Source organism: Athene noctua, chromosome 2 (assembly GCF_965140245.1).
Source record: "Athene noctua chromosome 2, bAthNoc1.hap1.1, whole genome shotgun sequence".
Taxonomy (NCBI): domain Eukaryota; kingdom Metazoa; phylum Chordata; class Aves; order Strigiformes; family Strigidae; genus Athene; species Athene noctua.
The window spans coordinates 70,961,745-70,976,428 of NC_134038.1; the positions used below are offsets into that span (position 1 = coordinate 70,961,745).

Sequence of the window (14,684 nt, forward strand, 5' to 3'; positions counted from 1 at the left end):
TTGCTTTGGTGAGATTGCAAAGTGAAGAATGAAGTGACTTGCAGGGAGGTGATGTACTGATTTACCCTAGTGACTTTCCAGTTCCAAATTTACATGTGAAAGTGTGGTTGCCACTGAAATGTCATTACATCTGAAGCTGGTGATTGTCTTTCAGTGTATGAGGACAGTCGTATACTCGGACTGGCTGGTGTTATTTGCTCAGCTCTGAATTAAAAGAATTGGATGTGCACCCAGACACACACTGACCAGTGCAATCCCAGATACCTCTGAATACACAGTCTGGCTATTGAATGAAAGTCCATGTGGAGTGTAGCAGGGTGTATGAGTAATGAGCTATGTAGTGGAAAGCTTTGCTGCTCTTGCCACTTTAGTCCCAGATTAAGTATGTGAGCCTGAAATAATGCTGTTTTAGTCTATGTTCAGCTGGTGGAGGGGAACAGCTGCTACTTGACTCACTTCAGAAGCAGGTCCCTGGAGAGAGCATTGCAGTAATGATGGAGAAGGGCAGGTTCTTCCCATCTTGGCACTGGTATTGAAAACTCTGCCTGTAAAGGACTTCTTCAGTATTTTCTAAAAGATGCATAACTAAAAATGCAGGTTTTTGTATATCAAACTAGTTGATTAAAAAGTTGATCTCCAAAGCAAGTTTGGAAGACATTTACTAGTTACTAGTAAATTACTAGTTGCAACATCTGTATCCTGAGAAATGAAAGAATCCTATTTCTCTACTTCTGTAACAAAGATGGGAGATGTCTAATTGTCTTCCTATTCTAGAATAGTCCTAAGTTCTCTAAAAGAAAGTTGACTTCTGCTATGTTTTGTCTTTTTTCTTAGCTCCTTGCCTCCACTAACCTCAGTGTTCTCATAGGTGTCCTCCTCACAACCACTCCTACTCCCAAGTTCCCCTTCTTAAATACGTTATCACAGAGGTACAACCACCATCACTGATTGGCCTGGCCTTGGCCAGGGGTGGGTCTGACTTGGAGCCGGGGGAGCTTTGAGAAGCTTCTCACAGGGGCCACTGCTGTAGCCCCCTGCCCGGCTACCAAAAACCTCTTCCACAAACACACCCAGCACAGGCTCTTACTCAGATTACATTTCTTGCTCTGCCCTGGAACTTGTGTCTCTCATGCTCTGAACAAAAAAGAAAGCTGAAAAATAATTTTTAAAAACTGAGAGCAGTCTTTATCCTGCTTAGGTACACTGTCTGTCTTTGATCTTACACCAGTTTTTGTAGCAGATAGTGTGAATTTGGTCTGAGCCTCTAAGATTCCCTTTTTAAGTAGTTTCTCTGCTACCTCAAAAATGTTTTGCTTCTTTAGTTGGTTGGTTTTATTTTCTTTAAAACACTGCTATTTCATTTCCTATTTTGAAATCAAGCAAAAGGGGTCATGGACTTTCTGGATTTTATTGTTCCTGAGAGGGTGATGAGTAGGCTGTTGTGACTCATAGTTTTTTGACAAGAAAACAAATCAAGTCTTGTGCACAACACAGGGCCAAATCACATGAGGCTTCTCCTCTCAGGTGTTTCTTGGTTAGCTGCTCTAGTCTTGGCAATCTACAGGCAGAAACTAAGGTTCTTCAGTAGGGTTGTGTTTCCTGCTCTGGCAACTCAGCTGATCTTTCTCAGCACATCATGGCAAATGAGCTGAAAGGTTTCTGTAAGAGCTTATGAGTCATAACCAATACATCTCCATCTATGAAAACTTGAAAGCCTCATTTAAAGCAGTTACTGAAAGATATAGTCATAAATTTTGTTCTTAATTATGCTAGTAATCTCACGTGTCTTGATAAAGAACTATTTCTCCGTAGTCAGAAAGCAGAGGACACTCTTTCAGACTGGTATTTGTATCATAGCACGAGCATCAAAAATTAACAAAGCTTCCCTTTTCCTCTTGTTAGCCCCCAGACTCTGACATTTGTGATCCTCCTTTTGCTAGCAGTGATGGTCGAAGTGGTAGTTACCTGTTCTGTTTTCATTTAGAGGACAAACACTCCAAGGAAGGGGTTCTTGGAAGGAGTTTATGAAATACCACATCACCCAGGTTAAAACAGTGTTGTAGTATAGGCTCACCAGAACCGACACCATCCATGAGCCAACCCCTGCAGAAAGCACAACATTTCAACTTAGAAAAGCTTTGGAAAAAACTATCAGTTACAGCACTTGCTCTTAGAAGCTTACATTTCCTAATTTTTCAAGATTTTTCTGTTTCCCTAAGAGATGTTTCAAATGAAAGACGGTCATTTGTGTCCTTAATAGCCAAGGAGTGGTGCAGAGTCCCCCAGCTCACCAGCCCTACTCTAAGGAGGCTGACACTCCTTACTTATATAGAAGATAAGGGTTGAAATCTTTGCTCTAGTATGTAATACATTGTTTTCTGCAACACGGGACAACTTTAATAATGGAGAACAAAAGAGACTGAAGTTTCATAGCATGCTTGAGGGCATTCTTTTGTCCCAAATCATGGACATATGCCCTAAAATGGTAATTGTTTTGCTCCTATGATAAGGAAGGAAGAGTAATACCACCACGATTACTGCTTGCTTGCATTTTTGCAAAGGGAGAATGGACATGCCTAATTGTAGGAGATGAGTTTAGCTGGAGGCACCACCCTGCTGTTTGGTATTTCTTCCTGGTTGCCCTCTGGCCCTTAGATAAGTCCTGTTACCCCTTCTCCTCCCACACACCCCCACAGGCATGGCTGTTGCTGCCAATCCCATTTTCAGGCATCTGTTTAAAGCAGGGCATGATCCAGCAGTGCTGGCTGGGGCGTCGGAGGGTTTCTCCTTGTCCCCACAGGCAGGAGGCTGCTATCTCAAAACTGGTAGAGTTGATGGTTCAGCCCTTTAACAGTGGCTGCTCCCATTCATTTTTTGCAGCCTAATAATGTATGCAGGACATAAGATGTGGTTTTTCAGTGTATGTTAAACTGAATAAATAAAAAAAATTGCTGGTACAGGACTGCACACCAGTCTGATGCACGCTGGTGTGTGGATTATCCCTTGTGCCCAGCCATGTTGTTAATCTCCTTTCAATAACCCCACTGTGCACCCCTGTCCCAGAGGGAAACTTTCCCACATGCTTTAGGATCTTTAGCCGGTGCTAGGCTCCCATTCCTGATTTTGTATCTTTCTGTCCCCCCTCTAGTTCAACTGTCCCTGGAAGGAGAAGACTGTCTCCTGGAAGACTCTAGGGGAGGAGCAAGAACTGTGGGCAGGCAGCTTTGTGTAAATTCCAAGGTATGGTAGGAATGGGGCAGTGTTGGCTAGCAGAGCTCTAGATCATTATGCTTCCCACAGCAAAGGTTATGAGGTTTGCATTTAAGGCTGCCATGTGCTTGGGGTAACACCTGATGGGAGCGATATAGAATCATAGAATGGTTTGGGTTGGAAGGGACCATTGAAGTTCATTTAGTCCAACCCCCTTGCAATGAGGAGGGACATATTTGACTAGACTGGGTTGTTCAGAGCCCTGTCCAATCTGACCTTGAATGTTTCCAAGGAGATGGCATTTACCACCTCACTGGGCAACCTGTTCCAGTGTCTCACCACTGTAAAAATTTTCACTGTAAAAATTTTCTTTTTATATCCTAACAAGCATCAGGCACAGATCTGTAGGAAGTGAGTGCTGGGTGGGAAGTCAGCTGTGGTTCCTTGAGCTGGGACACCGAGAGACATACCAACTCCTCCAAGGTAAGGTGAGATGGTGTTCCAGGCACCAATGCTGCCTTTCCTCAGACACTGTCCTAGGGCCAGTTCAAGATGCAACAGTGGGATTCCTTCAAAGAGAAGAGCGATGAAGTATGGGATCAGGAAAGCCCCTGAAAACACAATTAAGTGCAATTGAGCCACATGATTATCTACATCTCACTGAAATTACTGTTTTGTAATTTGTCTGCCTTATGAGCCTAACAAAGTCCTTGTGGGACTTATCCTTACTAGGAATACCTGCCAAGTAACATCTGTTACTGGTAATTTTGTTAGTGAAGATGTAGGAGGAAGGACTGGATTGCTTAGTGCTGCAGGACACTTCCCCTCCAGGAGTGCTACAGCCCATTATAAATAGCCTCCCTTTTTCCTCCATTTCCCTTTCTTTTAAGCATCTTCTTTTCTCCTCCTGCTCATAAAGCACAAGGATTTGCCTCTCCCCTATACTGTCTGTTTCTCCTTCAGTGCATCACCTTGTTTCCCTCCTTAAAGCTCTCGGGCGTGTGTTCCACATCCTCCCCTGGTAAAGCAGGATTTTGCGCCAGAGACCCCCAAGAGGCCAGGTTACTTTATTGCATGCAGTTGTGCTCAGAGCACAGAGCCTCTGGCTAATGAAAAACTGAAAGCAAGACTGAAGTTGTTTGGTGAGATGTGGGAACAATGAAACCTGATTTCCTCCTGTTTTGTATCCTCAACATCTTCCCTGTTTTTCCCACAGCAGCTCCCTTGGGCCAGAGGCAGCACATGCTGTTGGGTGCCTGCAAACAGGTATCAATCCTGTCGGCAGCCTGGGTGGTTCCTGCAAAATGGTGTGTAACGCCTCATCTCGCTGCCTTGCCTCAGAAGGGACATGGGTTTGGGTCTCCCTCCTTTGCACAGATACTCATTTTGGTCAGACCAGGAGAAGTTTCATCAGTATGATTAAACCACCTGCCCAAACGTCCAATTAGATTGAAAAAGTGTAATAGATTGAAGGTTATTGCCATGACCAACAACCACTGTGACCACAAAGCCCCTTTTGTCTGGGGAAACAAAGACAGAACTCCTGCCTCAGCCCCCTCCCAATCTTCCTACCAACTCACACCGAATGTGCTCCTCATCCTCTTGTCAATAAGCCTGTGCCTTGTAATATACTATTTCAGCTTTGCCTCCAAATTCATATGAGAGTCTGCCCAGCTCTGCTCTTCCAGCTCTGGAAACCTCCTCCCTCTCTCCAGGCTGGCAGAGTGAGGAGCACCACCATCACCATCTGAGAGAGCAAAGCAGAACAGTTTGGCTTTCCTCTCTGTCTTCAGCCCCGAGAGGGAGCTGGAGGAATGTGCAAGATTTCTGGTCTCTTCCTGGAATGGCTCCTGTGTTTTGCAATCACTGACTGTTTAGAAAGACTGGGCATATAAACTGAGTTACTTGGGCTAAGGTATTCCAATAACTTTGCTACCTATTGCTAGGTGCTGCAATAACTACATATAACATCCAGAGAAGGTTTGTTGTTTAATGGTTTAGCCCTTTATTGAGAAATACATAGGAACAAAAATTGGCGAAGCTCTTCTCAATGATGGACTCTTCTTAATTTGCCAAAGGTGGAAATAAACATCTCTCCTTATGATCTGAATTCTTAAGATGTTTTTAACCACTGAGAAGCAGATTTGAAATCAGAGTCTCACAGTTAACTCACAGTATGTTAAATCCTCAATTTGACTCCTCAGTACCCCTGCTCAGTAGTCCCCTTGCTTGGAGGAATATCTAAAGTGGCTGTTATAACCCCTCTCCCAAGAGAGGGAGTTGCAGAAGGAGTTAAGGACCACAATAGTTTGTTTATTAACTGTTTTACCACCTGTTGAAATCTCACCTGGAGCTACTTACTGAAGCTTCCATGTAAATACTAAGGAATTTGTATGTCCCTTCTGCAAGAACTCAGTAACCTCTTGCCACGCTCAGTCCTTCACTCCTTCAAATCTGCTGCAATATCCCCTTACACATCGCACCTGAGGGCACCCACCTAGCCCTCCTGACAGCCTGATGCCTTGGGCTGTCTCCAGGGAAGAGCAAAATGTTCACACAAGTGACTGGAGTACCGAAGTGTGGAGCACTCTGCTTGTTCTCCCAGCTGCCTGGCCTCACACCATCCATCGCTGCAACCCGTGCAGTGCTGAGCCCTTGCTAGCAGAACGCTCCGTAAGGGATCAACCTGTCTCCCATATCATATCTCCCTGGAAATAACCGTGTAATAATTAGTGCAAACTGCCCTCTGTTATCTCTCTCCCCTTTTCTGTTTGCTAGTTGAACCACTGACAGCAGAGCATGTTTAGATATTCTGCTGATAAAAGCCTGTTTACTTTGTGCTGGCTTGTACGTAACTCCAGTCATTTACAGCATGGCAAAACATAATGTCACACATGGAAAGAAAATACTGGTTTTCCATGAAAACAATATAAAAATTATGCTATCTGCAAATATGAAAATATGGCAGAAGATTGGGCTAAGAAGAAATAGTTAATGGAGCTAGTCTTTCTCAAACCTAATTCAGATAAATGGCTTGTCGTGTAAATACATATTTTCAGTTATTCGTTCCTTTGCTTTACAGTATTTTTAGGCAAAAAAGAGGTATTCAGAAAAAGCACAGACAGTCTGCTCAAGCACTTGAAGCTTACTCTTTTCCACAATAAAATCCCCCACCCATAGAAAGAAAAAGAATACCAGAAAGGTATCAGGTACCTAATAGTGAGTAGGAACCCTCTGGAACTGTATAGTGAAGGCTTCTGTTTAACAGGTAAGGGAGGATGTGCCAAAAGTCAGAATTTAAATACCTTTTTTCTTTTTTTAAATGCTATGAGAAATCTAACCATGGAAATGACAAGAAGAAAATCCAAGACGCAGAATGAAGCAGCAAGCTGGAACTAAACGCAGACCATGTATCAGAAAACAGAGCATTCAGACACAGGCACAACAAAACCCCATCAGCACCCATGGGGTGTGTAGCACAGGTACAGCAGAAACTCAGTAGGTGCGGCTTCCATGAGGCATGGGAAAAAGAAACCTTAGCAGAAACAATCATGAAGTGCCAGGAAGCAAATTATTCTATATCTGGATATTCTAGGTAAATTTTTATCTAGATACTCTGGATCTATATGCTCCATAGTGAAAGGAAAATAGAAGACATACACAAGAAGCAAGCCCAGGAGGGAACCTCTATAAGCAAAATTTAAGCTTCAGTAACTTTTTTCCTATCAAAAAATGAATAAGAAAAATGATCATGATCAAGCATTTGTAAGTACCTCAAAAGCCTGGAGAAATGCCCATAAAAATCAGAAGTATAACCAGGGCACAATTTAGTTATATTCCTGAGGCATGACCTAGGAAAATTTTAGTCTACACCATCTATTCTGTCAGAAAGACACTCAAGATGCAAGTAGAGACATGCACTACTAAAATAAGTTCAAGGAAAAAAAGCCCTAAACTGTCCACAACCTACCAAAGTTAAAGTTATTTTGGAAGGAGATCCTGCACAAGGATACTGCAAAGTTGAGGAACAATGCCCGTGCACAGGAGAAGGCACAGAAAGCCTACAAGAGCTTTTTCAAATCAGGATGTCATCAGCTACAAATGCTGCACATATTGGTAAGCTGGTTTCATTAACAATAGAGTCCCAAGTGTCAAGGAGCACCAGCGTGTAGCACAAGCAGTATCATTTGCTAACTCAGAAGAACCGTTAGAGTAGAGGCAGCTCTATAGTCATGGCAGTAGAAAAAAATACCTGGAGCGCTCTAGATACACTGAAGGTTTTGAAAAGCTGATCCCTCGACTGCAATGTACAAGCAAATCAGGTCAGGAAAGAAACCGCTCAACCATATTCAACCCTCTACCTGCAAAATGACACTTGAAGGGCACAATTTCTGTTATATCACCTAGACATGATAATCTGGAAAAGCGCATGAACTACTACGCTGACTGTTGAGAATCGCTGATGCACCAGAGGGCAGAATGGCCAGGAGGCTACGAAGGAGCACGGTCTAAAGCTGAATCACGGCAGCTGGCAAAGCAGAGTGAAGTGGCCAAATTGGTTTTGTCACATCTTAGAAAGAGAGAGCAATAGACCTCACTACTGGAAATGTGAAGCAGTTTGAAGTATCAGCCAGGTGACCCCCTAATCAACATGTACCACAACCAGCAGAAATTGATGATCTTCAGTGAGAAGCAGAGAAGAAAACTCAATACCTTTGCTTGATGTTAGAGTGCCAGTGAAGATTTCCTTAATGGTAGAGAAAAACTTAGAGGAACTGATGTACGTGCTCAATATTGCATCTTACCAAGTGCCTGCAGATCAGCTAGCAGAAGTAAGGCAAGTTACTTGAAATGATGATCTAAAGACACAACAGTATTTGGAAGGCTGGAACATGAATTTCCTTCAGATCAGAGATTTAGTAATGGAAAAACATAATTATAATGAAGACAGAAGTGACCTGGAAAGTGGCAAAATAATAATTCCAAAGGAAACACATATGTACAGTCTGAAAAATCTGGAAAGAACATTTCAGTACAATACGATGCAACGATCATTCAGAGACCCACTTCACCAGTTCTGCTGATACCTAGGAGAAACGGTGATGGATGCATTTTTCCAAAAGACTGAGAACTTAATGGCAAGATACCTGTGATAATTTGTTTTATCTACAAGAAATTGCAATGGGTGGTAACTAGTTCAGATTGAAAGGAGATTATTAGACCTGTCTCCCTTTCTCCAAGGGAGTTCAGCTAAGCAGTGTAGTAACTAACGCAGCAATGAATCACATCAAGACATCAGGTTGGAAAAAAAAATCAGCAACTCATTCACCTCTCTCTGGAAGACAATACTTCATGATCTTTGTTACGTCTTCTGCACATGCCTTTATCCAGATGAAAAGTATGAGCTACTATAAATGTCATATTTGTGCAGCATATTTCAATTTACAGGCCACATTGCATGTCTTACAGACTCTGAGACTTTGCAGGGTTGTTTCCCATGTAAATCACTATATCTCCCTGAGCAACAATGAAGGAGCTAAAGCCATGTCCAGAAAACCAAGGGAGCAATAGCCATTTCAAACAAAGATGGGTAACACATGTAGATCAGTTTATAAAATAACCTTGTTGAACTTCCCCATGAAATACACATGCCTGAAGCATACAAGTGAGTAGCACCCATGTGCTAACCTGAGCTGTAAAGGGCAACCAAGTACAACAACTTATGAAAGGATCAACCCCAAATGCCTTTTCACTAAGGACTTAAGCAGGACATGGTAACAATCCAGAAAATGAAATTTTTTGCTTGTAACATAATTTTTCTAATAGTGAATCGTTCTGCTCTTCCCAATATACTACTTTTTTTTTTTTTTCCCCTAACAAACAGTATCTTCCAGGTATACCTGTTGCTCTTCTCAGATTTTATTTTCCTTCTGAGGACACACTGAGCCAGGCAACTGCATTTTGCAGAAAGTTGTAGTTCGAATTCTAGCAAAAGGTGAGGCAGGCCACAGGTTATGAAAGTCTGTAAATCATTGCCCCAGAAGTAAACAGTTGTCCATTTTTAGCAGGACTTTAGTGTTCATTTGTATTTATTTTCCTAGAAAGAAACTTTATTTTACATTAAAGATACTTTTCGGTCATCCTGGAGGCTTGGGCACTATGCACATTTTTAATACCCATGGGTTAGACAAGCATATGTACTAGGTATAATCAAAAGTAAAACACTGCAGTAAGTCCAGCTAGAACTGAATTGCTTTATTTTTTTTAAAGTATACTCAGATGACTGTATGTGTACATATATAGCTATATGGCTTGTTTAAGTCTCAGTTTTAAGTGACAAACTATATACTGGGCCATTTAGAGACTTCTTTTCAATTCCAGTTGCCTGGGAACCTTTGTATTTGTCTCCACTTACAGTGGCAAACAGCCTTCATATCCATTAGTCATGAAAAGTAAATAGCTAACTTAACCCAGGCAATAAATCCAAATAATCAGTAACGACAGCAGGCGATAAATGTCAGCAAAACTGATATTATATTAGATCCAAGTTACTGAGTAACACTAATGTGCAATGAATAAGGTCCAGAGGTCTGATGAGAACAGCTGACATGAGACAAATATACAAGCACTTATTTTTATCTCTTGTTTTTGAAAAGATTTAGAAATGAGGAAAAGTACATTGCCTAACTCTTAAACACTTGGATATCACCTGAACCAGCTGTGAAACTGTGATCTGCACCCCAGAAGCCGTTCAGCTTTAGAGCACATCTATGCCCTATCCATAACAGGTTTCGCTGCACTCGGGGCTGTGGCTGCAGGCAGGGAGCCCCTGCACCTCTCAGGGCTCCTAGTTAACCCCTATGCCACTGGTCTCTCCCATGTTCACATTTTCAGATGCACAGAAGCAGGATTTATGTTCCAGTACCCCCAAAAATCTATCAAGCTTTTGAATGAGTTGTTTGCTTTCAAAAATGCAACCCCAAATCACATCACTGCTTTAAGTTAGCAGAAGAAAACCACAACTACATTATACACTGGTGTAAACCCAGCAGCTCTGTCTTGGTGGTCTTCATGACTCACTCAAACTCTTCCAACACCAGCTTTCTGGGATAAATTATTCACAAACCCTATACCACTTTGTTATGGAGTCCATCATGCTGTTGAGTTCTCTGAGCCTTTTGTTAAAATCCAGTGACCAAACATTGGCCATACATCCATACACTGAACTTTATTCACCACTGTCTTGTGCCACTGTAGTGATGCAAAGTAGCTATATACCATTACTGAGTCTGCTAGCTATTTTAGACCAATTTTTCACTAACAAAATCACTACTCACGGTGCAAAGGAATGACTTTGTCCTGTCAGCATTTTCCTATTTTTATTATCTTTAAACCTGCTCTAAAATTGGTCTTTTTTGTCCCTAGCAGCTCATGTGGGATATATCAGTGCTCAGAAGCTGGATACACAGGCAAACACACTTTCCAAGAACTGTGTGGTCCATAACAAATGTTGTCATGGGTCTCCTTCACTTGCACTTTTCCTGGGGTGGTAAAGGTCTGCAGGATAGAAATGCAGGGGACTCTGGAGGTGGGGGATGGAGGAGAGAGATCATACTTCTGTAGAAGGCAGGTGTTGCTGATCTTCTGAAGTGAGGCCAGGATCTGAAGAGGTTGCAAACAGCTGGCCACAGCTAGTTCCCCACATCCAGCACAGAGAAGTGTCCCTTGGTGCTTCATGGGAAGGTGTGAGAACCTTTTTATGGTCAGTAAAATAATATTTCATCTTAATCCATAACAGAGACTTGCCCCAAACCCTGAAACACAAATTTCATGCAGCCTCATGCCATTGGTGGCCCCAGAAGCAGCTCTGTGTAATGAGATGTGCAAAGGAGATGCATCCTGCTATGGTCCTATCTGTTAGTTTCAAACCTTCCACTGAGCACTTTGTGTTAAATGTTCATTACATTACAAAAATATCACATCATCTTAGTTTTATTATGTTGTCTATCCATAATGAATATTTGTTCTCTTGCTCCAGAATAGAAAGGCCACCTGAGATGCTGTAAGGTATTTGCCTGGAAGAAGAACATTTTCCTTGCAGCCCCCATGCCATATATGCTATGGGGGTGTCTCTCTAAAGGTGTTTATCATGTTTCATTAAAGCATGTGTCAACAACAGAAGTGACAGGCTTTTTCCAGCCATTCCCATGGGCAAATGTAGAGAAACAGTGTGCTTGTACCTATGGCTTTCTAAACACCCAGTTTTGGCACTCCTCTGAGAGAATTTCACTGAGTTTCACATCTTGCAAATAAATAATGGAAAATGTTAAGTCTCCTGGGAGGAATCTAAGCTACTGTTTCTTCTCTTTTCTTATTTGAATTTGTGTAATCACAACTTGCAGCTGTTACATGTTCACAGTTAAATAGCTCCTTGCCACCAAAATAATTTCCATTTGCTTGTTTATAGACTATGATAAACATACCTTTTCATTTTCAATTTCATGAACAGAACAGATAAGATTCTAAGGTCATTCCTTGTCAGATAAGTTTCCCAGACCTTGAGTAAGTGTTGGGACTTTTCTGCTTTTTATCTGACTTTTTAACTTGACTTTGAAAGGTGGACTTTCAGAAGAAGTCAGAAGTTCAGTTTTCTTAGTATTGGTAACCATATCTCCACCTGCTTCCTAGTGCTCTGCTTATACATGTCAGGATTATTTTTCACTCATACAACCTAGTATATCTCATTCATTCAGCTACTTATCAGAGTCCCTAAGTGGCCACTTCATTCTAAAACACCTCTTTCCATTAAAGGCAGCATCCATTCTTGGTTCCTTGCTTGATTCAAACATACGTAGTTCATAAATAATACAGATACCTTAGTAGAACAAGCTTAGATTTAATAACTTTTTCTGTCATTTCAGTTTCTCCAGTTTTGAATTTTCTGTTTCTCCAGTTAACTGAAAGGTAATGAATAATACTGGGCTGAAACAGTTTGCTTTATTACTGCTTTAGACAGCTTACCATGGCAGATCTCAAAATCTGCTGTGAATGGTGAGTTAGAATCATAGAATCACAGAATCATAGAATCGTCTGGGTTTGAAGGGACCTTTAAAGGTCATCTAGTCCAACCCCCCTGCAATGAGCAGGGACATCTTCAACTACATCAGGTTGCTTTAGAGCCCTGTCCAACCTGGCCTTGAATGTTTCCAGGGATGCGGCATCTACCACCTCTCTGGGCAACCTGTTGCAGTGTTTCACTACCCTCATTGTAAAAAAATCTCTTTCTTCTATCTAGTCTAAATCTACCCTTCTCTGGTTTAAAACCATTACCACTTGTTCAATTGCAGCAGCCCTTGCTAAAAAGCCTGTCCCCATCTTTCTTACAAGCTCCCTTTTTAAGTACTGAAAGGCTGCAATAAGGTCTTCCTGGAGCCTTCTCTAGGCTGAACAACCCCAGCTCCCTCAGCCTTTCTTCATAGTGGAGGTGTTCCTGCTCCCTGATCATCTTTGTGGCCCTCCTCTGGACTCGCTCCAACAGGTCCATGTCTTTCCTGTGCTGAGGACTCCAGAGCTGGACACAGCACTGCCACTGCAGGTGGGGTCTCACCAGAGCAGAGCAGAGGGGCAGAATCACCTCCCTCAACCTGCTGGCCACACTTCTTTTGATGTGGTCCAGGGTATGGTTGGCCTTCTGGGCTGTGAGGGCACATTGCCAGGTCATGTCCAACTTTTTGTCCCCCAGTATCCCCAAGTCCTTCTTGGCAGGGCTGTTCTCAAGCCCTTCATCCCCCAGCCTGTGTTGATACTGGGGGTTACTCCAACCCAGGTACAGGACCCTGCATTTGGCCTTCTTGAACCTCATGAGGTTCACATGGGCCCACTTCCTGAGCTTATTTATCACATACTCTTTTATGATACATTTATATTTACTAAATTGGTTCCTTCTAAAGCAATTCTCTGTGGGAATTGTGCCTGTGGACAGGCTTGGCCAGCTGTCCGTGCCACCTGGCAGGCTCCTGTTGGTGGTCTATCAGCTGAGCATTCTAAATAGCCTCACAGACATCAAAAAGTGCAATTTAGTTTTCTGCAGGGGCAGTTCCAGATGATGAGGTAGCTCCTAAGAGCATCAGAGAAGGGAGAGGAACAACTTGCTCACCTTCCCAAAGGAAAACACAAACACCATTTGTTTGGGGGGGCCTCCCCAGGATTTCTTCTGATAACAAGCTGCAGGTTCCGTTTCCTCCTCCCATTGGGACTGTACCAGCAGTGTAAGAACTAATCAGTTTTGCTGCAAGTTAGCATCAGTCTGGTCTTACTTCCTAAATGAACACCTGATTTTAAAATTAAATATACTTCTATAGAAAAAGCTAATCTAACTATTGCAAAACATTTATGCGAATTAGATAGTTAAAAGAAATAAAAGATATGTAAATATATAACTTCCATGCCCATCATAAGTTAGTATAGTTATATTAGAATTGTAGTTTAACATTTTGGCAAAGTCCTGTTTCAGTCTTACCGCCTCCATGTATCTGGCACAAGTATGGAAATCGCCACACGTTCCCCAGACCGACAGCAAATCCGATACAACTCAAAATATACTGGAACTTATTGTCCCACTTAGGTCTGCCATCTTCCTTAGGGATTCCAGGTGGTGCTGATAAATCTTTTGACATTTTAATGGAATAGCCTTAGGTCCCTATAAATGGGAAGATCCTTCAAAACCTGTCTCTCCTACAGGTTTTATGCAGGGGTGACTGAAGGATCCTGGAAAGGGAGGTGGAGCTTTCTTTATATGTAGTGCAAAGGAATGTGTCATTGCAGTTTAAAAACAAAACCAGGAATTATTATTATATACCCAGAGTTACCACTGTTTTTGCAGTTCCTTCTATAATTAGAGAATGTGGGAATATGTTGTTAATGGGTAACTTGGGATCAAAGAGGGATTTATTTTCTGTTCTCCTTCTGTTCTCAGATACTTTCAGAGAAGTGTGACACTGAATATAATTAAAAAGAAACCTTTACAGCAGACTTCTTATAACTATAGAATACTTGCAAAAATCTGTGAATAAAGTAAGTCTTGACATTTCCTCTTTTAGTTTGTTAAGAGTTAAATGATTGAAGACATCTTTTGCAAGTGCAAAAGTAAATTTAAAAAAAGCAAGAAAAATTGATCTGTGTATGTTCAGACATTAGAATCTGGTCCCTTTTCACCATAGCATTCACCATAGAGGTTAATCACTTCCCACCTGTCAATGAATCCCAAGTGACTGTTTTTACTGTTTATTAAATAGTTACTGATGAATGCAAGAGCTGAGTGATTTTCTTCAACTGACAGTGTGTGAGATCATTTTTCTGTTGTCTTCCAGCTGTAGCAGGGCTTTGCTATTTTGCACGCCAAATCAGTTCAGTCCACACTAAAGATATCAGCCAGACAGCTTCACTAAATCAACACTTTACACCTGGATTACCCT

The 14,684-nt window shown here is 41.9% G+C and overlaps 1 protein-coding gene across 1 annotated transcript in view; it reads right to left on the reverse strand.

The window, feature by feature from the left end:
- LOC141956932 (sodium-dependent neutral amino acid transporter B(0)AT3-like) overlaps positions 1-13,886 on the reverse strand; it is a 30,969-nt gene extending 17,083 nt beyond the window's left edge. Inside the window, exons 1-3 of the mRNA XM_074897803.1 lie at positions 13,730-13,886; positions 3,681-3,821; positions 1,966-2,103 (exon numbers count right to left, since the gene is read on the reverse strand). Coding sequence (XP_074753904.1) covers positions 1,966-2,103; positions 3,681-3,821; positions 13,730-13,886 — 436 coding nt within the window. The remainder of the gene's footprint in view (positions 1-1,965; positions 2,104-3,680; positions 3,822-13,729) is intronic.
- Positions 13,887-14,684: the final 798 nt, after the last annotated feature.